At 48.0% G+C, this 25,327-nt stretch overlaps 1 protein-coding gene across 12 annotated transcripts in view; it reads left to right on the top strand.

The window, feature by feature from the left end:
- ACD (ACD shelterin complex subunit and telomerase recruitment factor) overlaps positions 1 to 23,634 on the top strand; it is a 272,109-nt gene extending 248,475 nt beyond the window's left edge. For all 12 annotated transcript variants that reach the window (XM_085607173.1, XM_085607161.1, XM_085607171.1 and 9 more), the window contains 2 exons: positions 15,517 to 15,596; positions 23,395 to 23,634. In XM_085607173.1, the coding sequence (XP_085463299.1) occupies positions 15,517 to 15,596; positions 23,395 to 23,461 (147 nt within the window). In that variant the 3' untranslated portion in view covers positions 23,462 to 23,634. The remainder of the gene's footprint in view (positions 1 to 15,516; positions 15,597 to 23,394) is intronic.
- The last annotated feature ends 1,693 nt before the right edge of the window (positions 23,635 to 25,327 follow it).

Here is a 25,327-nt window from a genome sequence, read left to right as displayed (position 1 = left end):
GGCCGCTTCATCGTGGTAGTGGCTCAAATGAGTAAAGATAAAAGGAAGAAACCGTCAAAGCTGGAGGATGAGGTGAGGGACTTAGAGGAAGTACATAAGCGCACAGGTTCCCTTCAAGCTAATGTTGGTCCGCAAACAACTTAAATCCCTTGACTTTGATAAAGCTGAATACACACTCCTTCGTACAAAGCAGAAATACTGTGCAGGGGGCAACAAGGCAGGCCGATTATTGGCACTCAGGGTTCGCGCCCAGACTCTTCAACATAGAATAGTGGAGGTTGAGGACTCTCAGGGCACAAAGGTCGACCAAGACAAACATATAGCCCAGGCATTTGAACACTTCTATTCAACTTTATACAGTGCTGAAACCTTGGACCCAAGGTATGCTGAATCATATATAGCGCAGGTTCTCCTGTCCAGACTCCCCCCGATAGACTCCCCTAATTTAGATAGGGGTATCCAAACCACTGATGTTATTATGGTCATGCGACTACCGCAGGGCAAAGCACCTGGACACGATGGCTGCACGGCAGATTTTTACAAAACATTTGCATCCATCCTGGCGCCTATTTTGACCTGTTTATATACCTCCTTCAGTATAACTTGTACACTCACCGACATGATGCAGTTGTTGACTATCACAGTTATTCCTAAACCTGGTAAGGACCCCATTCACTGCGCTTTTTACCGCCCCATCTTGCTGCTGAACATGGAAGCAAAGATCTTCACAAGTATCTTGACTGCTCGTCTGGCCTCCAACATGCAAGGCCTCATGCACCCTGACCAAGCTGGATTCCTACCTGAACACAGCTGCATCGACCATATTAAACACCTTTGCCATCTCCTTGATAAAGCCTAATGGTCTTGTGCATCAGCCCTGCTTCTATTGATTGACGCTGAAAAGGTTTTTGACCTTGTCCACTGGCCGTAGCTCCAACTGGTACTTGCTAAAATGGGCCTAGGCCCACAGCTTTGCTGTTGGATATGGTGCAGTTATGCCCGCCCTAAGGCAGTGGTTCGGGTCCATGGACTGATTTCACAGCCTTTTGATATCGCTAGGAGCACTCGCCAGGGCTGTCCCTTGTCCCCCCTACTTTTTGCCCTCTACATTGATCCCTTTCCTGAACGACTATGCAGGAATACCAATGTTGGGGGTTTGCAGAGGGGGGGCAGGGAGAATAAGTTAGCACTCTACGCAGATGGCATGATGATAGTGGTTACAAGCCCCTTACTTCCCTGCCTCCTCTGATGTGGGAGATGGAGGACTTTGGACAAGCCTCTGGCTTTAAAATCAACTTTCTGAAATCACATGCCCTTAGCCTCACTCTTCCCAAGGCCAACCAAGCTCACTTAGAATGCCTCTTCCCTTTTACCTGGGCATCTGACAGAGTGAGGTACTTGGGCCTTCAGATACTCAAGACACCAAATCAAACAGTTGAAAACAACTACGCTAAGCTCCTGGACACTTCTAAATCTGACCTTTCCTCCTGGAAAAAATACACCCTATCCTGGCTAGGGAGACTAGCAGCAATCAAAATGACCCTCCTACCTAAGATTCTTTATGTCATGCAAACATTACCATTACAACCACCTCCAAACATTCTTGGTAAATTATAACATCTCATAGATGACTTTGTATGGGCTGGGAAAAAAGACCATATAGCAAAAAAGCAGACTTATCTAGCCCCTCAGAGGGTGGAATGGGTGTCCCCCACTTCCTAAGGTGTTACCAAGCTGCACAACTCTGCTACATGGTAGAGTGGTCTCGGCCGTGCACAGAGAAACATTGGTGCTGCATTGTCCAAGCTTTGGCTGGCATACACATCAGGAAAATACAGTGGCTGCCTAGTCACTGCCGCCCTCCAGAAGTCTATGTCTCCCCAGTTACCCAAGCCACAGAGGGAGTCTGGGAAATGGTACCAGTCCGGTGCAAACTCTCCACTCGCATCTCTCCCCTGACCCCATTTATTGGCAACCCAGACTTTCCGCCCATGGTACAGGGATCCTCCTTTGTGATGTAGCAAGATGCCAACTGCAAAAGATTAGGCAACCTTTTCGAGGTAGATGGGATTTGAACATCCCACAATTTAATTGTTGCCTCTCATCCAATGCCTGGTGGCAATACATAGCCCTTTGACACTAGCTCCTACAACCTCTCATTCGCCCCCACGCAAGCCGACCCTTGACCTCCTTAAAGTAGCTCATCATCCGCACATCAAATTAACTCATACTCTCTGATATATAAATGTCTTAACACCTTACTGGTACCCTCTAAGTTGCCAGGGCATAGACGCTGGGAGGATGAATGTCTACGCACCTTCTCGTCCAAAGAATAGGGCAAAATTTGGGAAAGGGCACACTTCTCTGTGCGCAGTGCATTGTGTAAAGAAGTGATGCTCCAGATTGTCCAGTATTGGTACTACACGCCAGCGAGAGTGCCAAAGTGGAAGCAGGGTGGGAGGGAACCTGTTGGAGTCACAGTGGACAAACAGGCACACTTATACATATTATTTGGCAATGCCCCAATATACAATACGTTTGGATGGACATCTTAGTAGATATTAATGAGATGTATAACACAGACCTTCCCAGATTCCCTAGTTACATTCTTCTAGGACTTCTGAATCCCCAAACATACTTCTTAAAGTCATTGAAGGAGTGGGCTACCACATTAGTGCTGTGTGCGGCCAAGCAGTCCTTTTGGCCCACTGGGGCTGTCGCGATTAGACTGGCTTCATAAGCTGTGGGACCATCTGGGGAGGGAGAAATTAACAGCAGCCATATCTAAGCACTTTCGTGTCTTGGCAAAACCTGGGGGCTTGCATCAGCTTTTTGTCCGATGATTTCAGGGCGCTAACTTGTCCAACCTATTTGCGAGTCCTTGGCCTTACCCACCAAGACCATGATAGCCAAGACCATGAAACCTATTGAGGTGCTAGAGGTGGTCTTTCCAATTTGTCCTACCATTTTCAGCACTGGTTATTCTATGGTTTCATCTACAGTCAGTTGTTGGGTATGTTCACCTCCCATCTCTACCCCCCTCATTCCCTTTTCCTTCGTCCTATCTCTCTGTTTCCTCCTCTTTTCCTCCTTTCCCCTCCCCATCTGCCAACTTGCTAGTTATTGTGGCTTTTCTGGTTCCCCACCGGCCTCTGGGCGTAGGTGTGATGAATGTTGTAATAACATTTGTCTTAAAAAACAATAAAACAGATTTGAAACTTAAAGAGTTTGAGAGAGAAACAATTTGGACCAGGGATCTTAACCAAGTGCATCCTGCGTATTGCCTGGAACCCTGGATCTCGAACCACCTACAGATACGACTCTGCAGCCCTCCTCGCAGTCAACCAAGGAAGGAACAACAACTGCCAGGAGTCCACACCAAACACGACCCACGGCCAGTTCTCCTGCCGCCACTGCCGCCAGACCTTCACCACCGCCCCGGCCACCACCACCGCCGACGCCCTAAGATGCATCCTCCTCAACGTGCGCTCCTTGCACAGGCACACAGTGGAAATCTGGAACCTCCTCGACACTCTCTCATCCGACGTCACCTTCTTCACAGAAACCTAGACTAATGCCTCCTCCACCCCTAACATCGCCTTCGCCATCCCGGATGGATACAAGATCCAGAGAAAGGACCGCCGCAACCACCCGGGAGGAGGCCTCGCTATCACACTCAAAAACTCTCTCTGCCTCTCCATCTGCAGCGACACCTTCCCTAAGGCCGAACACCTGCACTTCCAGATCCAGACCAGCCCCAACTCCACACTCCATGGCACCCTCACCTACAGACCCCTGTTTCTCTTCGCCAATACCATCACCGACCTCATCGCAACCCACGCCATCGCCACCATGGACTACATACACATCGTAGATCTGAACTTCCACCTCGACTACCCTAGCGACCCCAACTCCACCACCCTCTGCAACAATCTTGTCAACATCAGACTTAAGCAACTCGTCACTGCACCGAGCCACAAGACTGGACACACTCTTGACCCCATCTTCGCAGAAGGAAACAGCGTCCACTTCAGCTACTCCACGCAACCCCCATGGACCGACCACTACTGCATACACTTCCTCGTCGACAAACCCAAGCCACCCAGACTCGCGCCCCCCATGAAGGAACTGGAACAGAATCACCGAAGACCAGCTCAACTCTACCCTCAACCGCAAAACCCCCAGTGCCGCAACCGATGCCACCCCATGTCTACCACAGAGCTGCCACCACCTTCGTACGAGAACTACAACACACCATCAACACCACCTTCAAGACCTGCGTTTTCCCCGATGACTGGAAACGCGCAGAAGTCAGGCACCAGCTTAAGAAGCCTTCAGCAGACCCTACGGACCTCAAAAACTAACGGCCCATCTCGCTCCTCCCCTTCGCGGCAAAAGTCGCTGAGAAGACCGTCAAGACCGTCATGGCAGAGCTGACCAAGTTCATCAAAGACGCCATCCTCGACCCCTCTCAATCCAGATTCCGCAGCAACCACAGCACCAAGACTACCCTACTAGTCACCACAGACGATAGCCGCACCCTCCTCAACCAAGGCCACACCGCAGCCCTGATTCTACTTGACGCAGCAGCATTCGACACCCACCGTCTCCCACCGCACACTCACTGCCAGACTACACGAGGCCGGCATACAAGGAACCGCCCTTGACTGGATCCGATCCTTCCTCACCAGCAGAAGCCAAAGGATCAGACTGCCTTCCTTCCTCTCCAAACCCACAGAAGTCAACTGCAGACTCCCCCAAGGATTGTCGCTCAGCCCTACCCTCTTCAACATCTACATGGCACCCCTCGCCGCCATTGTCCGACAGCACTGCCTCAACATAGTCCCCTACGCCGACGACACCCAGCTCATCCTCTCCCTCACCAAGGACCCCACCACCACCAGGCTCAGCTTCCAGGATGGAATGCAGGATGTCGCCGCCTGGATGAGCAACAGCTGCCTCAAACTCAACTTGGAGAAGACAGAAGTCCTCGTCCTCGGAACCACCCCTTCAGCATGGAACAACACCTGGTGGCTCACCGCCCCCGGCAGTCCCCCACCCCCATGGATCCTGTCAGAAACCTTAGCATCGTACTCTATTCCTTCCTCTCCATGAACCGACAGGTCAATGCCGTTGCCTCCAGCTGCTTCAGCACCCTCTGCATCCTCCGTAAGACCTTCAAATGGATCCCCCCCCCCCCGAGTCAAGGAAGACAGTCACCCACGCACTCATCACCTGCAGGCTGGACTACGGAAACGCCCTCTACGCTGGCATCAACAAGTCCCTACTCCGCAGGCTCCAGACAATACAGAACACCGCCGCCAGACTCGTCCTCTGTATCCCTCGACACGAGCACACCAGCCAACACCTACGAAAGCTCCACTGGCTCCCCGTTGAGAAGAGAGTCACTTTCAAGGCACTCATCTATGCCTACAATTGCCTACACAACACCGGGACCCAATACCTCAACAACAGAATCACCCTCCACGTACCCAAAAGAAACCTCCGATCCACCAACCTCTTCCTCGCCGTGACGCCACGCATCCACAGAGCCAAAGCAGGGGGAAGAGCCTTCTCCTACGTCGCGGCCAAGACCTGGAACAAGCCCCTGATCGACCTCAGACGTACCCCCTCTCTGGATACCTTCGGGAAGGCCCTCAAGAGTCATGGACCTTACTAAGTCCCCCCACTCTGATAGGATTTGTCTCCTCTCCATCTGGGTGTTCTCTTTGGCCCTGAGCAATACTTGGTGAATTTAGCATCAAATGGATCGGACATACACGTTACTTTGCCCCTCAATAATACTTCTCGCGCTTGGACTAATACTTCCTGCCTGTATCTGTCCTATCTGGGGTAGCTGGTGGGAATATCTTCCCCTAGGTTCAATCTCACCACTCACCGGTGGAATTGCTGATGTATTGCTCAGGGGCAAGACTACATGGTTTTAGGTGTTAAAATGCATGTTGTCTAATAGATAAGGATTTTGCAACATTTTTACACAGGGAGGTAGAATTGGGGTTAATGATATACTTCTTTAAAAAGAAACTCAAATGTGAGCTTGAAATTAATAACCCTCGAGGCAAACATCCTCACTTTAGGACAGACTTTGTTAGTGTCTCAATAGGACCCTACACTCTGGCAGCTGGACTTAGCTAAGGACTAACCTAAGCAACCTAAAGCAGCCAAACTTGTCGGAATGACCTTGCCAAGTAGGGTATATGAAGTGGGTGTTAGGGCATGTAAATTGTTGTACTGGGTGGGTTCTAGAATTGTGGCAAATGTTTTCAACACAGCAAAACGATGAATGACTGCCTCTATGAGGCAGGTTAATCATTTTGTTCATGTATCTTTGTCCCTCAGTGTGAAAATGACCACTCGCCTCACAAATAGCTTTGCTGTTTATTATCGTAAACCTTGTGTGGCACGTTCCCCCACCTGCGGTTCAGGATTCCAAACCTTCACTTCAGAATCGCTCTCCATTTCGGCTCTCTGTGAGTCAGGCTGAGGGATCCTTGATCTTCTCTTCTTGTTCGTGAAAGTTTTAGAGGTGATAAGCAGGATGCAATTGTTGACCAGCCATTGGTGGGGTATCTTTTGTCTGAGTAATGTTCTTGCAGCCCTGGAGCAGCCGCAGACACCCTTCCTCGTTTCAACCTGGGAGAAGTGTAACTATCCTTCAAAGAGCACCTTTATTTGGTTTGATACGGAAGCATACAATCATTGGTCTTGGTTTCTGTTTAACTTCTATAAAATACTTCCACTGATGTGGGATCTTATTTGTATGATCAGAAAAGATCAGAACTCTCAAAAGAGTCACAGATATGCTCCCCTGTGCATCAAGCAGCCTGTTGTATCATATTTTGGTCCATGTAATTGAGGGGTCTTGCTAAAAGAGGCCTCAGGGGATGGAGCTCAAGAGGGCGGCTTTGGAGTCAGAGCCTGGTGCTCTCTCTAGACCCCAAAGCAAGTAATCAGGTCTTCTTGTTGGGACCCTGAACCTGAGCCCAGGTTGCAGGAATTGTTCAGGGTGATGGCCCACCACTACCTCCGGTAAACTACAATATGAGGTTATTGTGTCTTGAATTGCCTTCCACATCCTCAGCTTTTTAATGAAGTTGCCTGATGATCTTCAGGAGGTGGACGACTGTGCCCTAGTGGACTTAAATTCTGTCCTCTGCTTCTATTATCCTTCCTTCATTCTGCGACCCTGGATTAATTCCATTTTTCACATATTGCCGGAGGAAGGACACCTAAAGATCTAGCTCCCTGATTTACCTTCCAGTGATTGATCGGTGTCATGGATTACCTGGAGGATTGCTTCTGCTCTCCTCCGCCTCCACTGGCTCAGATCCAGACTGAACTGTTGCCTCCTTTCCAATCCTGGCTGCAGGTTTAGTAAACCTATCAATCTTGCCCTATATGGAATGTGAGTTACCTTTGGCCTTTGCCATGGTGCATCTTTCCAGGAGCCAGACTACAGGCAAGTTGGTGATAGCACTTACAACAACTAACCTCTCCCATTGCAACTGGTTTTGTAAAGGTCTGGTATGCTGCTTTGAGTCAAGGCCGCTACCCCACCACCTCCAAAGCTTGGGCAGAGCCCCACCAGAGTGCCTCCACAATCGGCCAGGAACCAGGTTTCTGTAGCAGGGGATCTCTGTGTATAGTCATAATCTAGTGAATAGTCCCGCCCATGTGCGTGGACCCCGGAGCAATAAAAAATAATCTCTAAAGGTGACAAATCATGCAGACCTGCATACACCTTTAAGAGAGAATTTAATTTAAAGACAGATAATGCAGCCTATACCCACAGGCTACACTGTCCAGTACTTCAACTAGAATTCCACCAACATCCACAAACAGCACTGCCTGTCCAGCTTTTCTCCACATAGGAAAAAACCCTGCCTCTACCAGCAAAAGCCTCTGGAATGATAGAGAGGAAGGAGTGGACAGACAGGATACTGTGCCTTTAAGAAAACTTTCCAGATTTCCAGAACTTTCCCCAGTATCCCAGAATGCCCAGCAGGTCCCATTTACTTTCAGTTCTTTTTTCCGGCTCCTGCTAGCAGGATCCTGGAGCATTGAGCTCTCTCCTTTTCAAGGGTTTATTGTAGTTTTTTGTCATTTTTTGTCACTTTTTCAAGTGCTTAGTGGCTGGTACTGTCAACATGCCTGGCTTGTTCGACAAGTGCCCGGAATGTGGTAGAAAGAAGGCTAAAACTGATCCACACGAGGTGTGTATAGGTTGCCTTCCCCAGTCCCACGTGCCTGAAGGCTGTGATATCTGCCACTCGTTCTCTGCCAGGACCCTGAGGGACAGAATGAAAATCAGGCTTCAAGTCCTGGAGGAGAGAAGGCTGAAGGAACCAGGTGGGTCTGGAGGGGCTGATTTGGCCCATACTGAGGCCTCTGGGGGGCTCCCCAGGGGCAGGAAGACCAGTAAGCGTTCCCACTCCCCGTCGACGTCGAGGGCGTCGACGGCGGCGTCGAGGAGGATGACCACCATCTGTTCGCCGTCTCTCCAGGGCTCTGGGGAGAAGCGGCGTCGGCGGTCGACGCCGAGGGACCTGAATAGGCCGCCGTCGACTACATCGGCGTCTTCGGCGACGACGCCGTCTACGGCGCCTTCCAGCGGTCGGCGTCGAGATCGGACCCGGCGTCGGCGCTCGCCGTTGGGGGGAGATCGCCGTTCGCCGTCGGTGAAGAGGAGACGGTCGACGTCGCCGTCGAAGAGGAGATCGACGTCGAGACGCTCGAGGTCAAGAAGATCGCCGTCGAGGCGCAGATCGCCTTCGAGGCACGGATCGCCTTCGAGGCACGGATCGCCGTCGAGGCGCAGATCGCCGTCGAGGCACAGATCGCCGCCGAGGCGAAGGTCGCCGTCGAGGCGAAGGTCGCCGTCGAAGCGAAGGTCGCCGTCGAGGAGAAGATCGACGTCGAGGAAGAGAGAGTCATCGGGATCGGTGTACTCTGTGGTGTATACGCCTCCTCGGATGCCTACGCCACCGCCTCCTCCACCTCCGACTCCGCCTCCACCACCTCCGCCAACACCACCGCCGCCACCACCACCACCACCTCCTCCACCACCACCACCGCCTCCACCACCGCCTCCACATCCGCGGCCACTGCCTCCGCCGTCCCCACCTCGGTCGTTGCCACGCACTCCATTGGGACTGCCGGCGGTTCCCCCGCGGTCGATTTCCCTTCCGAGGTACCCGACTCCGCCGCAGGGGACTCCGAAGCCACGACGCCCGCGGTCGCCGGGACCGGCTAGACCGGCGGGCAGACCGAAGCCGAAGAGGTCGCGCTCCCACTCTCTCAGGAGGAGAAGATCACGGAGCCATGGACGGTCATCGTCGGACTCAGGACGACGCCGTAGGAGGCACAGGTCCAGGTCGCACACGCGATCCTCGACCAGAGATTTTTCCCCGACACTGTCGGACTCGCCGGGGACTAGGGTGTCTCCGGTGGACGATTTGGTCTCTTTCTAAGAGGTGCTGTTGAGAGGGGCAGCGAAGTTGGGTATCACGGTGACGGTTCCAACACCCACGACGTCCGTGATATTCGAGACACTTCATAAGAAACATCTGTCTCGCCCTCTACTGCCCCTTGTACCAGGACTGGTGGAAGCCGCGTTGGAGCTGTTCCTCACTCCCGCGGTGACGAAGGCCGCCCCCTCCAGGCTCATGAAAAAGTATAGGGCCCCGGAGTCGGACCCTACCTTTTTGAGGGTGGACCCGAAGCCGGATTCGGTCATCGTGACGGCGGTGAGGAAGCAACATGCGACCGCCCCTTCATCGACGGTTCCGCCTGACAAAGAGAGCCGCTGGCTGGATTCTGCGGGCAGGAAGGTGTGTGGGACCGCCGCCACCACCTTGAAGGCGGCGAGTGCAGGGGCTTTGTTGGGCCGTTACGACCGAGCCCTGTGGGAGTCCCTGCAGCAGTATGCGGACCTGCTGTCCCGGGACAGGAAGGAGGACTTCTTGGAAACAGTGCGCGAAGGCATGCTGGTTTCTAATCAGGTGATCGGCGTGGCGGCGGATGTATCCTTGTTGGCCACCCACGCCTACTGTCATGGCGTCCACCAGAGGCGGCATTCGTGGCTGCGCCTGACGTCCCTCAAACCAGAGGCGCAGCACAGAGTCGCCAACCTGCCCTTTAAGGGGGAAACCCTGTTCGGGAAACATGCGGATGATGAGATGGCCCGCATGAAGGCGGAGGCGGAAACCCTGACGGCCGTCGGGTTGGAGAAGGCCGAGAAGAAGAAGCGCCCGTTCCAGCGGCGGTTCGGGTCTTCGGGCAGAGGGCGTGGGCAGGGTTCGGGACAGCAGCAGCACCAACAGCAGCAGTTCCGGAAGCCCTTCCAGAAGCGCCAGAGGGGTAGAGGAGGCCAGCAGGCGACTACCACTACCAAGGGCCCGGCCGGGTCTCGGCCCTGAGCGGCTACTTCCCCCTCAACCGTTACCCACTCCAGTGGGGGGAAGCATTCAACTTTTTCCGGCAGAGTGGAGAAAAATTACTCAGGACAAGTGGGTGCTGAATATTGTTTGCAATGGATACTCAGGTTTCTCAGCCCGCCTCCAGCGATTCCGCCGGTCAGCTCTCGGTTCCAGCTGAGAGAGCTCCAGGCGGAGGCAGACATCTTGTTGAGAAAGAAGGCGGTAGAAGAGGTACCTCTGTCTCAAAGGGGAAGAGGTCTGTACTCTCGGTTCTTCCTCGTTCGCAAGAAGGACAAGAACGAGTTCAGGCCCATTCTGGATTTGCGACAGGCAAACAAATGGATTCGCAGAGAGAAGTTTTGCATGCTATCGTTGCATCAGATTTACCCTCAGCTGCAACGGGGAGACTGGCTCTGTGCCATAGATCTACAGGATGCGTACTTCCATGTGCCCATAGCACGGAAGCACAGGAAGTTCCTGCGATGCCAAGTCGGCGCCAATCACTATCAATACACAGTACTGCCATTCGGGCTAAAGTCTGCGCCCAGGACCTTCTCGAAGTGCATGGCGGTGGTGGCGGCACATCTGCGAAGGAACAAGGTGTTTGTCTACCCGTATCTGGACAATTGGCTGATCAAGGCTTCATCCTTCTCGGAAGCGCAAGCTCACTTCCGATGGACGTGCGCTCTCTTGCACAAGCTGGGGTTACACGTCAACATGTCCAAATCGGTCCCGACTCCGGTCCAGTGCATACAGTACCTGGGAGCCTCCATCGATACGCGGTCAGCAAGCGTGTCTCCTTCGGAGGAGAGACGGTTATCACTCCTTCGGAAGGCTCAGGACCTCAGGACTGCTCCATCGACGACAGTGAGGAAGGTGTCTTCTCTACTGGGATCGATGGCCTCCTGTATCTTCCTCGCGCCTCACGCACGGCTACACATGAGACCACTGCAGGAGTGCTTGGAGGATCAGTGGGATCAGAGGACAGGCTCTTGGGACGACAAGATACGACTGTCGCTGCATGCTCTTCAGTCTCTGAAGTGGTGGTGTTCGGCGGAAAACCTCCTCAAGGGGGTTCCCTTCCACAAGGACATTCCCACGACGAGTGTCGTGACTGATGCGTCCCTCCAGGGCTGGGGAGCGCATTCCGGGGACTTGCAGATTCAAGGAAAGTGGTCTGCTTTGGAATCGACGTACCACATCAATTTCCTGGAACTCAGATCTGTCTTCCTGGCACTGAAGGCTTTCCTTCCGTCCTTCCAGACCAACTCGCTGCTGATACAGACGGACAATACAACCACGATGTATTACCTCAACAAGCAGGGGGGGTCGAGATCGCGCACTCTGTCGCAGGAGGCGCAGGCGATCTGGCGCTGGCTGCTGGCCCGAGGACTGACGATTACGGCCACGCATCTGCCAGGGGTGCAGAATGCTCAGGCGGACGCCTTGAGCTGGCTGATTCAGGAAAACCACGAATGGGTCATAAACGACGAAGTACTAGGAGAAGTCTTGGCAAGGTGGGGGACTCCAGACGTAGATCTGTTCGCCACCGCCGAAAACAGCAAATGCCGAGACTTCGCATCCAGGTACTACCAGCGGGGGACGCTGGGGAATGCGCTATGGATCGATTGGTCGAACAGCTTTCTGTACGCTTTTCCACCCATTCCCCTGATTCCGGCAGTGCTCATCAAGCTGTCCCAGTCCAGGGCGCGGATGATCCTGATCGCCCCGGAGTGGCCCAGGCAGTGGTGGTTCACGGACCTACTTCACCGGTCTCTCCTTCCTCACATGCGGTTGCCGTGCAGGCCGGACCTTCTCACGAAGTTCGGGGGGCGGATGGTGCACCCCAACCTCTCGTCTTTGAGTTTGGCGGCATGGCTCCTGAAATAGTGCAATATGGCCATCTGAATCTGCCAGACGATTGTATGGACATACTGAAGGAGTCTAAACGACCTTCCACTAGGACATCCTATGCTTACAAGTGGAAGAGGTTCTGTATCTGGTGTAAGTCCAAGAACTTTGATCCGACGATATGTAAGGAAGATGTCATCCTTCCGTACCTGTTACATCTGGCGCAGTCTGGCCTTAATTTCCATTCCATTAAGGTTCATCTGGCTGCTTTGACTGCTTACAGGAAATGCCCTTCACAGACTTCCTTCTTTCAGATCCCTGTGGTCAAGGATTTTTTGGAAGGCTTGAAGAAAGTGTTTCCTCCCGTCAGACTTCCCTCGCCTTCCTGGGACTTGAATGTGGTGCTGTCCAGACTGATGAAGGAGCCTTTTGAACCCATTCACAAGGCTTCATTGCAGCACCTATCCTGGAAGGCGGCGTTCCTAGTGGCCATTACATCGGCCCGCAGGGTGAGTGAACTTCAGGCATTATGTTGTCAAGAACCTTATACTGTATTTCATGCTGCTAAGGTTGTGATGCGTACTCACCCTAAATTTCTTCCTAAGGTTATCTCTGACTTTCATGTCAACCAGACTATAACTTTACCTACGTTCTTTCAGAATCCCTCTTCGCCAGCGGAAAGGTCTCTCCATTCCCTGGATGTTCGGAGGGTGTTGAAATTTTATCTGGATAAGACCAAGGATATTCGTAGGTCTGACCAATTGTTTGTTAATTATGGCTCAGTCAGGACTGGTCTTGCGACCTCTAAGCAGTCCATTTCTCGGTGGATTGTGTCCTGCATACAATTGTGTTATCAAAAGGCTAATAAGACCTTAGGGGGTAAACCTAAGGCTCATTCCACCAGGGGCAAAGCTGCCACGACGGCTTTGCTGCGTAATGTTCCGATTGCGGAAATCTGCAAGGCGGCCACTTGGAAGTCGGTCCATACCTTTGCTGCGCATTACTGTCTGGACACGGATGCCAGGGCAGATGCTCAGGTTGGGCAGGCTTCGCTGCGAAATTTGTTCGCACAGTAGTGGTAGTGTCTTGTGTGTTCTCCACCGCTTTTGTTGTGTGGGGATGGGCTTGCCATTCTATTCACTAGATTATGACTATACACAGAGTTCCCCTGCTACAGAAGGAGTAGTTTCTTTTCTGTAACTCCAGTTCTGTAGTATGGGTATCTCTGTTATAGTCATAAGCGCCCGCCCTCCTCCCCGGTGGAGAGATACTTATTCATAGGTAGAATGCTACAGGTCTGGCGTGCTACGCCTTCAAAAAGAACTGAAAGTAAATGTGACCTGCTGGGCATTCTGGGATACTGGGGAAAGTTCTGGAAATCTGGAAAGTTTTCTTAAAGGCACAGTATCCTGTTTTAAGCCACATAATGGCAGCCTATGGGGCTTGTCTATCCACTCCTTCCTCTCTATCATTCCAGAGGCTTTTGCTGGTAGAGGCAGGGTTTTTTCCTATGTGGAGAAAAGCTGGACAGGCAGTGCTGTTTGTGGATGTTGGTGGAATTCTAGTTGAAGTACTGGACAGTGTAGCCTGTGGGTATAGGCTGCATTATCTGTCTTTAAATTAAATTCTCTCTTAAAGGTGTATGCAGGTCTGCATGATTTGTCACCTTTAGAGATTATTTTTTATTGCTCCGGGGACCACGCACATGGGCGGGACTATTCACTAGATTATGACTATAACAGAGATACCCCTACTACAGAACTGGAGTTACAGAAAAGAAACTACTCCTTATCCAGCATGCCCCAGTGAACCAGCACCTTGTGTGGCTGTCATCATGGGCATGGCGGGGCAACAGGAACCGTCAGCTTTCAGCTCATGTAGCTGATTCACACCATGTCTACTTTGGATTACCCAGGCACAGGTTTATTAACAACAGGGCAGCAGGCCTGTCCCCAGCCTCCGTAGACCGATGTGGATCAGTCTGCTGCATGACGGATGGGTATTTGCCAATCTGATGGGGAAAACAGTGGAATCCTAGTCCGTTGTAAATCCAAGATTATATACGACTTCAGAGGGTAAAGTGAGGAGCAGAAGCTGAAAGATCCCTCTGGGTAAGGCTTAGCCAACACAGCCAAGGAGCCATATCCACCACTCCTACAGTTTACCTCCCAGTGGGAATCGTGGGTTGCCCACTACCATGTGCCTGTAAAGTAATCTGTACCCTCAGGCTGTCTCGGGGGCCTACTTGTCCTCCTTCACTGTAGCAAAACTGTGCAGTGCTGAGGGTCAGTGGTCGCCATTTTAAAATCCTTCAGTCTACGCACTCCCATAAATAAGAGTTTGAACACATTATATGAGGTCTTGCGAAAAAATACAGCTGTGTTTGTGTGTGAAGATTCGATAAAATAGCCAGTTGAAGACACTGCAAATGTACCGTAGAGCTGGTTTGAACTAAGCATAGAACCCCCCAGCTATTAATAGGTGATGTTTTTAACTATTGAAAGAAACCTTCGGTGTTTATTTTCGGCCTGAATAATTTATTGTTTGACAGTGACTAGTGCAGACCTCAAAGAATATTCATAGTTCTTTTGTCTCTGGTAACACAATACAATCCGTTTTGTTAGTGAAGGACAGTTTCTCCAACTTTGATTTTATGTTACCGTTCATTTAAAAATAGCTCCAAGGAGACTTTATTTCTGGATATAATGCTTTATGGTGACTGAGCTGTAGCTAGCGAATATGTTCAAGGTCTGAGTTGCAAAGCTGTAAGCGCTTTCGATGATTTGCAGAGTTGTGTTTGGCTTTAGTTAACCTCTGCTCTTTACGTTTGAGTACTGTGCATCTTGCTTGCATTCCTATTGTGTCAATTTTTGAGTTATTAAATTCGCAAGTGCTGTTTTCGTTTGATATAGCTGACAGTAGTTATTTAAAGCACTCTTCCTACTCAGTAGTAGGGGGGTTGCCATTTTGCGCGAGACTTTCAGATTATACGAGAACTAACTATTGAATCCATGGAAATCATCAGTGACGCAGGTGCCACTCTTGGTGAGGCAGACTGTTTAATTCTTCTTTGCTCGCTGGAGTGGGTACAGGTTGTATTTGATTGACCGTAATTGATCAGAGAATGTATCGCACAAATCGTTTTTTGTGAGAAAGAGTTGTGAGACAAGCTAAATCAAAGCTGTAGGAAACGGTAATCTGACCCTGCTTTTTCGTTTAATTTCAGAGGCATTTTGATGGCAGTCCTTTGCAGTACAAGTACAACGCGCCAGGAACCGATCTCTGCACAAGAGTTAGATCTATAAGGTTAGTAAAATGCCAAACCTACCAGTATTGCTTTGAGAACATTAAAATAACAAGGGAGTGGGTGGGGAGTCGCAGAACTCAGCCAACAAGATGATAACGTCTCGAAGACTCTACTTTCTGGTAAACGTCTTGGCTGGGAGGCTGAGCTGATGGTATATTGTGTGAGTGATGGCCACCCACTGGAGGGCAATGGCTACCATGAGGCTCCAGTGTTTGCTTTTTGTGCAGTCCTGTCAGGTTTGTAATTGTGTGCGCCGTATGGCCGCGCCACCTCACCCCTCGTCCCTTGTAGGTCATTGCCCCTATCCTGTGGCCAGATTATGGTATAGAAAGATATCGAGTGTGGGCCAGACTGCTGTCATTGTGAGCCCGATTACGAGATGTACTTGGACTTTGTCTGGTCCACTATTTAATTAGTGCACTCCATGATTGATGTAGTCTACAGATGGCTCAGTGTCCTTCATAAATTATTGAACATTGGTTGTATGTGTTGGGGGCTGGTTAAGTCACTTTTATGCTTTCAGTCAAGCACGTACGTTGATAAAGCCCCTTCAGAACAATTGAGAAATTATGGGCTATGGGAAATCACAATAGCAAAGATGGATAATTCATCAACCAGCATCCCAAACATTTCTATATCTCCCCTGCAGTTGCACTAGTGGAAAGTGGTTCACGAGTGTGCCAATCAGACAGTAGCACTGTGCTTATCATATGTTCAAAGCACTGAAGTAAAGGTGAAGAGCAGCATGACCCACTCGAGGCTACATATATTACTGATTGGGTGCTTTTATTTCCTTACAACTAAGGGTGCAAGGAAGGTGATGATAAATACGCTTATAGTGGTATAAAAGTTAAGAAATTAACTGCCCCAACCACATCATGCGAAGTCAACCCTAAATCACGCCTCTTCCCCCTGAAAAGAATGTAAAGCAATAAGTACATCATACACCCTCCCCATCATTTATTCCATTTCACACAGTCAACCCATTCCCCATCATACCTGCTTTTTTTTTTATTTCGAAACCACTATAAATACATTTATCAACCTTAACTCCCATTCAACTTAAGTTTGTTTTTAAGGGGAAAAAATGAAAGGGACTGGGAAGGCATAATGATCATTGGTTAAGTACGGGGGGGGGGGGGGAGGGAATTGCCACACCCATGGACAATTGCATATTTGTGAAGAAAACGTGTTTTTTGCCAAGTTTATAAAAATGTTAAAGACATCTTGAATATGCAATGAATGGTTAAGGTGCAGTTTCCATTTTTATATCCTTATTAGTAGGGCACCGTTTGAGTCATTTACATGAAATGTGGCCGACATTTCACATGTTTAGTTTACTTCTAGTATGTCAGTGTTTGTGCTGATGTATACGGTGTGCAAAGAAAGTTTTCATTTCCTAATAAATTTGACAATATTGGACACATTTACAATTGGCAGGCTTTTCACAAGTGCATCCCACTCCAGGAATTTCAAAACTAGTGAAGATACATTTTTCAAACAAAGTTCTATTTTATTAACATGAACAGTATCTAAGTTCATTCCAAAGTTTTTCAAGCACCAATAAGCTTAAATTGTTATATTGCTATTTTTATGCAAAGCGGTTTTTCACAATACATTCCACAGTAGACTACCTCAGTATTCTAATTTCAAGGGCCACACCACCGGTTATTACCAGCTAATTCACAGTGTGCAATTGGTACTTGGAAAACAATAATTACACTTCCAAAGTGTTAAGTACAGTTTCATATTGTATGATTGCTTACCCATTCAGCATACTATTTTAGGTCCTCAAAAATAATGCAACTAATGTTCTTAGTTGTGACCAGAATCCACAGGTCGTGCACTCTATCAATTTCTCTTCAGTTTGTCTAAACGTAAGGGACCTATCAGCACATTTAGCATTCCTTGTAGACATTGAATGGCATGGAGTCTGAGTTTACATTTTTATGTTTCTTCTGCTTTTCCATGTGATGGGCCCACCATAGGCTATTTTAAGTTCTTATAGTATATATAGTATATTGACCTGACATATTCTTGTATTCTTTCTTTCGGTTGTCTCGTAATACTGCCCACCCATATCTTACTACAGCTGTATTACATTTATACATCACCACCAGTGGGGGCTCACCTAGGGCGTGCTGTGAGGCGGTGGGAGGGGCAGGGTGGGGGGGTAGTAAACTTGGATATACGACCGAACGGAGGAAGGTAATTATTACGTTCCTCTGTTCCGTCATATGTCTGAGTTTACTACCCCGCCCCTCCCACCACCCCGCAGCACGCCCTATGCGAGCCGCCACTGATCAACACTTTGAATTATAGTTAATACATTCCGTTATTTTATGTTTCTTATTGTTTTGCAACTAAACTCTTTACATTTGTCCTCGGTATATTATCATGAATTGCATTTCCAGTGCCAGGGATAATTGCAGGAATCTAAGTAGACATACTGGCAAATAATGAGCAGGTGCAGACACTGTCCAAAGGGGAAGAGTAAGATTTCCTGGAAAGATAAAAAACCTTCTTGCTGATAATTTTGGTGAATGCAGTCGGGCTGGAGGTGGCTGTAGGGCTCAGTTCTCTTTCTAGTGGTCACCAGGAACTATCTTCACTGGGGTCAGAGCATGCAGGGAAGTGCAAATAGAGAGCCTAGAGGCGGGGGACAGGATAGAGGGAGGGCTACAGGATTATTGTGACCAAAAGTCATGTGCAGCACTTTGTGTGGCCAAATGGAGTAAGTGCATGGCATAGCCACAGGCCACAACATGTGCATGGTTTTTGGCAGTGAGCACTGGGCTCTTGCGATACCTTGATTCCTTCATTTCATTGTGACATAGAAACAATATTAAGTTCCAAATTACTAATTGATGTTTTTTTATTTAGCTCCGCCACTTACTTTTGCAGCAAAGTGGCAATGTCTTCTCTTATTGGATGCCTGGAACCTTATGGTTGAATATCCACTGAAAGCCTGTCTCCGCTTGTTGATGATATGATTCCTGCTTCTGGGGATAGTTTTCTCCCTTAATGTTTTAAAGCTTTCAGCCATCCTTTAACTTTACAGGTTTATCAGAGTAGTCCTAGACACTTTATTAGGCAGAGGGTCCATCCCCTTGTTCACAAAGTCAGGGAAACAATAGCCCTCCTGTTTCTGGCTTGCTTTCTGTGCTGTGATTCATTTGTACTTGATAGCGTTGTTGCCATCCACTTCAGTTGTCTTAATGAATTTAATATACCTAATTTAATGAGAACTTATCTTCACTGGTTCAGGTCACCCCTCGACTGTGCAACGACCATCAGTGGTTGATATTTGCAAGACTCCCGGACACAGCTATCCACTTGGGTCTCATGTCTCCTGCATGTATGCTCCTCTGCTGGGCTGTAAAGCAATCTCACAGTATCTTCTAGTTAGTGTTCACTGGTCTGAAAACCATTGCAAGCTGCACATCACTAGAAACTGAAGCTGTCCAATTGAGACTAGTGCCTTTACTGACCTCTGCGCGAGAAAACAAGATAATGGTGTTTAAAGAAAATACAATAATGATGCACTATGTGAACAAGAAAGAGAGAGCCTGCTTTCTTCAACTTTGTAGCAAAGAGATGCAGACTTTTTTGGCCATTATATCAGGAGGTGAACATTAGGTTCGCCCATCCATCTGGAAGGCGAAGGTTCTGTTACATTTCAGCTGTTTAGAAGCAGAATCAATTGACTGAGAGATACAACTGATTATAATTCCAATTCCTTGGGGTTCTGTCATGGATTTAGGAGTTGTCAGGTAGACTCTTTTTATATATTCCCTCCTGGTCCATTTTTCACTCTGATGCCAGGAAACTAAAAATCCACGGGGCATCTATTATCCTGAGCAATCCAAACTGGGCTAGAAGGCTATTGTGTTCAGTCCTCCTAAATAAACGGCCTCTCGCCTATTGGATGTCAGCCTTCTTTCTCCAACTAAGGGCAGAATTGTGCATCCTCCTTGGGCAATCTGATCCTTTATACCTGAATATCAAGAGGTTAAAATATAAAGGTTGTGGCCTCTCCAATGACGTATTTCAATTGACAGTTTCTAGCTCGTAGACCCTCTTTTAAGGTATCATCTGATAACCACTGATGGAAATTTACTTCTTAGTGTTGCTCCAAATGGATCAACGTTGTGTCGCCCCAGACTAACACAGTTGAGAATTAGTACTTGGTTTAGTCTATGAAACCCTCTATTTTGATAAAGCAGTTATCTGCAGCAGCTGATGTGCTTCAGCATTGTTTTGATTATAGGATTGAATATGGAATTCTTTGAAGGTCTGGCAAGTCTTTTACACCAACCCTCCTTTTTAGGTCGAGGACTACCGGTCTGCCGAAGGCAGAACCGGAAGTCGGAGATTTAATGTTTTCTAGAGTGGCTATTTAGCCCGCCTCTCTTTTAGCTTCTCCTCCATTGGCTGGCTTCCTAAACGGAGGCCAGCCATTGGAGGAGAGAGCCGTCCCTCCAAATAGGCTCCGTCTTTTTCAGATTCGGGGGCGTGTTCCTTGCTGTTCTTTCCACTTTTTAGCCACGCCCTTTTAGAACAGCAGGAACACGCCCCCGAATCCGAAAAAGTTTCGAAGCTTTCATCCGCCATTTTTTGAGGACTGCCTTCAGTGAGATGACGTTATTGGCCAGCGCCGCCGGTATTGTTCTGTTTTCACTCCCCGTCCCTCTTTCTCTGCCCCCTGCCTTGCCTCTCCTTCCGTTACCTCTGTCTGCCTGTATTTCCATCCCTCTCCTGTTCAGCTCCTCTCTCGTTCAATGTTCTGTGTTCCCGGCCATCCTCTTGGCGACAGCAGTAGTTCCGGTACAGGGAGGCGATCTGTTGGCAGTGCTCTGTTTTACTGTGCTGCTGACAGGCAGATCTCGTGAAAGACTCCAGTTCCCGTGTCAGAGGAGTCGAGATGCAGGGGCGGATGGCGGGGGCCGGCAAGAGCCTGAAGGTGAACAGTAGTAGGGAGGGGAAGTCACTAAGCCGTATGCCCAAATAAACTCTTGAAGTCTCCGTCCGATACACACGGGTTCCTACTCTGCCGCCCTTTTCTTTGTGCAAAAGGGAGAAGTTGTATTGATGCGTCTTAGTTTTCGCACTTCCGGTAGCTTCAAGAGCACCAACAGTAACAGAAAGAATACCAATATGGCGACAGCAGTAGTTCCGGTACAGGGAGGCGATCTGTTGGCAGTGCTCTGTTTTACTGTGCTGCTGACAGGCAGATCTCGTGAAAGACTCCAGTTCCCGTGTCAGAGGAGTCGATATGCAGGGGCGGATGGCGGGGGCCGGCAAGAGCCTGAAGGTGAACAGTAGTAGGGAGGGGAAGTCACTAAGCCGTATGCCCAAATAAACTCTTGAAGTCTCCATCCGATACACACACGTTCCTACTCTGCCGCCCTTTTCTTTGTGCATTTTGCCTCTTTAACCTCCACACCTTTGTTCAAAACATCTTCCACCCCGCCTCTGACCTTTACAATCTCCTCACAGCGTTGCTCCCCTTACAACTGTCTCTGATAATCCCGTTCTGCACCTGCTTCTTCTTGCATTTATATCTTCTCTCCACCCAGCTGCCCCTTTCTGTATTGATTCCCCGCTACCCCTTACCACCGCTGTTCACTGTTTGTCTCTGTTTGCGCTCTCACCTTGGAACGTAGGTGCTCTGTAAGACTGTTGGACACCCTTCGGACAGTCCCTAGCTTTTTGGGTAAAACCCGCTGTATTGTATGTAGGATTTTCGAGCACATGCACGCAGTGTCGTTATAAATTGTATTTTTTTTTTTTAAACATTTCATTTTTATTAAGACCTCTACTGAGATCAACAATTAGTATAATATAGTACTTAAAACATTGTTTTATAACCTCTATGCAGTCAGAAAAGTTTCAAAAACGAGTTAAAAATGTACAAACATTATAGCAGGATGCACTCCGCAGCATGAGCTGTAAGCTCGGTTCTTGATTTGCCCTTCACAATTCCTTCCTGTATTGTGAGCAGCAGCAGCACACACAGCACTTTCTAGTGCATGAGCTGGAACCCACGCTCACCCTGTGCTCCGTCTCCGCTCTGGATTTTGGTGAAGTTGCAGTGTGCGCGCGCAGCGTGTTTTCTAGCTCTGTTTCCTGCTCCCTACCATTTGAGCCCAGTGCAGGATGTTACGTTCAGCCTCCGTCTTGAGCTGCCTGACTCGGCCCCACACTCCTCATCTCTATCTCGCTACCTCACTCTCTCTCTCAAATACACTAAGTCACTTACACTCACTCTTTCACTACCTCACTCTATCTCACTACTTCACTACATCACTCTCTGTTTCTATCTTAATACCTCACAACATCCCTCACTACCTCACGCTCTTTCACTACCTCAATCTTTCGCTATCTCACATCACTCACTGTTTCTATCTCACTACGTCAGAAAATACCTCACTCACTAACTCACTCTTTCACTACCTCACTCTCTATCTACCTCACTCTCTCTCACTACCTCACTCTCTATTTCAATACCTCACTCTCTCTCTCTCTATCTCACCACTTCACTCTCTTTCTGCTAATGCAATAGGTATCACATATGCAAAAAAAAAAATAATGCCAATAGAAATGACAATGCCATTTATTTAGGGATACAAAAATGATAAAAAAAATAATGAGCAATACCAATAGCTCTACCTATAATATTGCCAAGACCATTGCATTGTAAATGCTTGTTCTCCTTTTTTTATGAGAGAATAGATACAGCTGATGGTATAACCATCATTTATAGCTTAAAAGTTGGAACAGAATGTAGGTAAAGGCAGACAATTCACATGCTAATTTTCATTCCTCATCTTCCTACATTAAAATTGAAGGGGAAAATCCACAGATTGGCTTCAAGAAGGGCTCTCCGTTATTAAAGTGCACAAATAGAGTTCATGATTGGTCAGTAGCTCTTTTTTGGGGTTTTGCCAGAACCAGGAAAGAAAATGTATTTTGAAGGCAGATGCTAACGAAATGTATTTTCATATACATTCAGATATGTAAGAAATGGTAAAGAAAGAACCCCCCAGAGTAGCTTTGGCCGATCCACCAGAGTTGAAGGTATGATGTAATGTCTGCTATGGGCTGCGCCAATATTGGGCCCTGGCAGCCCCCAATGTGCTCTTGGTTGCCATCTTTCCCAGGTTGATTGCCTGGATTTTCTGTGTGCATAGGAATCACGTTGTGGACGCCCAGAGGTGCAGTACTTTCTGTTTTTTAAATAACCTTTAATTTCGTGCTTTCTCACGCCCACTTCTTGACCTGGAAGCCTTTTAGAGGCAGAATACACCCAATACAAGATTAGGTTATTTACCTTTGGTGATAGTTTTTTCTTATAGGCACGTTTTCCTCACCTCCCGCTGTACTACCTTTCTCTCATTTTTACTGCTTTGTCATTTGTGTTCCATGTTTTTTCTGGCTCAAAGACGTCAGTTGAAAACTTAAACAGGAGGCACAAACAGCTATCTCCTTTATGTGCTCTTGTCAGTATAACAGAATCCCCTTGTGCCTGTATTGAGATTTTCTGTTCGGTCTACCTGGCTTTGTATCTCATAAGATGATATAAGCTACAAGATAACTGTATCCAGCAGAATTTAATTTCCTTATCGGAAGTAAAAATAGGTAACTGACCTTTCCAGGAAATGTTAGTTGTTCCGGAATATTGGAATATTACAGCTGTCTGTCCCGAAATCTTAAATTCTGCTTTTCTTGTTTTTCATTCCTATCTATGTGACCAGAACGTTTAAATCTAATTGTTATGGTTTTCTTTTTTTTCAGGCTACCTGAAGGACTCTTGGATTGGGCTTTCAAGATTGTCAGTAATTCCAAAGAGCAAGGACTGTGACACATTTTTTTGTTAAAGGAGATGATTTAAATAAAAAAAAGATTGGTTCTAATGTATTTTTATGCAAAAGGTTTTGTTGTTGATTCTGTAAGAACTGCTATTAAGTTGAGATGTTATTTTTACTTATGCAGCGCCTCTAAAACTTGATAAGTCTAAATAAACATTTATAAAAGTACAAGACAGTTATTCAGTCTCTAATTGGTCCATGTGAGATCACTTTATATAATTTCCAATGGCCAAGGGCAAGTATTAGGTATGTAGAGATGAAGTAGCAGCATATTGGCTCTCAAAGGTTAGGGTCAACTCTAACAGACTGTTATGGCTATAAACCTTGAGATTCCTTGGATCTGGTGAATCTCAGGTACATGAGAAGCATTTAAACATGTCTCTATTTTTTAGGTCGAGCCTGGCGGCAGCACGCATGCCCTGCTCGCTCTGCGAGGCATGCTGTATTAGGGTATGTTGTTGAAGTGTCTCCCACTCTCTACCCATATTTGTCATTAGCTTTGTGCCATTGTCCATCGTAAATGGTGGCTTCTGATTCGTAAATGGGCTTGTTCGTCCCGCCTTGGTACCGCCTTGTCTCCATTTGTTACGGCCCATAACGGCTGGACCTTTTACTTGGCTGGTTACACGACCTGCTTTATCTAGGGGGTGAGCACTATTTTTGTTATTGGCACTAATGGGGACTATGGCTGGTGCTTTTTGGGGAATTTCATCATGATCGCAGCGCCCACTTTTGGGACACTGCGATCATTTTCAATTTAAATTTTATTAATTTTTCATGTTGAGCGCGGCGTCCACTTCTGGGACACCGTGCTCTGTTTAATTTTTTTTTTTTTTTTACTTTCATAGTGAGCGCGGTGTCCGCTTCAGGGACACCGCGCTCTGTTTGTTTATTTTTTTGTATTACTTTAAAACTGAGTGCTGTACCGCTTCAAGGCCACCGCCCTCGTTTTTTTAATTTATTTTTTAACTTTAACACTCAGTGCGGCGCCTCCTTGAGGACACCGTGCTCAGTGATAAAGTTAAAAAAAAAAGCGCGGTGTCCTTGAAGCGGCGCCACACTCAGTTTTAAAGTTAAACAAACATTTGCAATGCATTAGATCTCGCATTTACGTGAGTTTAAGCTATTGCCATTGTCATTTACAATGCCAATAGCTTAAACTCGCGTAAATGCGAGATCTATTGCATTGCAAATGCTTGTTTTAATGAACAACGGAAATCATACATACTTTAATATGACATATTCATAACCTGAAAGGAATACACCAAGCATTGGGCACACAGACCAAGAGAACTACACAAAATATTTACTCCATTTGGGACCATGGCAGGTCCAGACACTCCTGCCACTCGCCAACAAATCACTTTTAAAAAAACTGCCACTTGAACTAATATTTTGCACACCTTATGTCTCAAGAATTTGCCTTAAGAACACTACCAGTTTTCACCTTAACAGTACTGCCCTCATTAGCACATTTCATTACATTACTCCTGCAACATTCCAAACCTGGTAGGGCCTTTCATCAACACCAGTATCCCTAACGTCTTTAGTGAACACGAATATCTTTAATGTCTTGCTCCCCTACTGAAGTACCAACCTTGGGTAACCTTTTTCTGCCCAGGCCGGTTTCCTTCAGCCAGATCTGATTCCCCATGTAGAACCTCTTTATCTTAACACACATTTTCTGACCATATTGTACATTGCTTGCAACTAGCACTTTTCTCACATTGTCGCAAATCTCCACATGAGCTTATTCACATCCAAACATCCCTTTCACCATTGCCAGGGCTAGCGGGCAGATATCAAAATAATAGCTTAATTCTTCTAACAAATTTCTCCAATTGTAGAATGAGACATGT

Source organism: Triturus cristatus, chromosome 5_2 (assembly GCF_964204655.1).
Source record: "Triturus cristatus chromosome 5_2, aTriCri1.1, whole genome shotgun sequence".
In the NCBI taxonomy this organism is placed as follows: Eukaryota; Metazoa; Chordata; class Amphibia; order Caudata; family Salamandridae; genus Triturus; species Triturus cristatus.
This window is presented reverse-complemented; position numbering and strand designations above follow the sequence as displayed.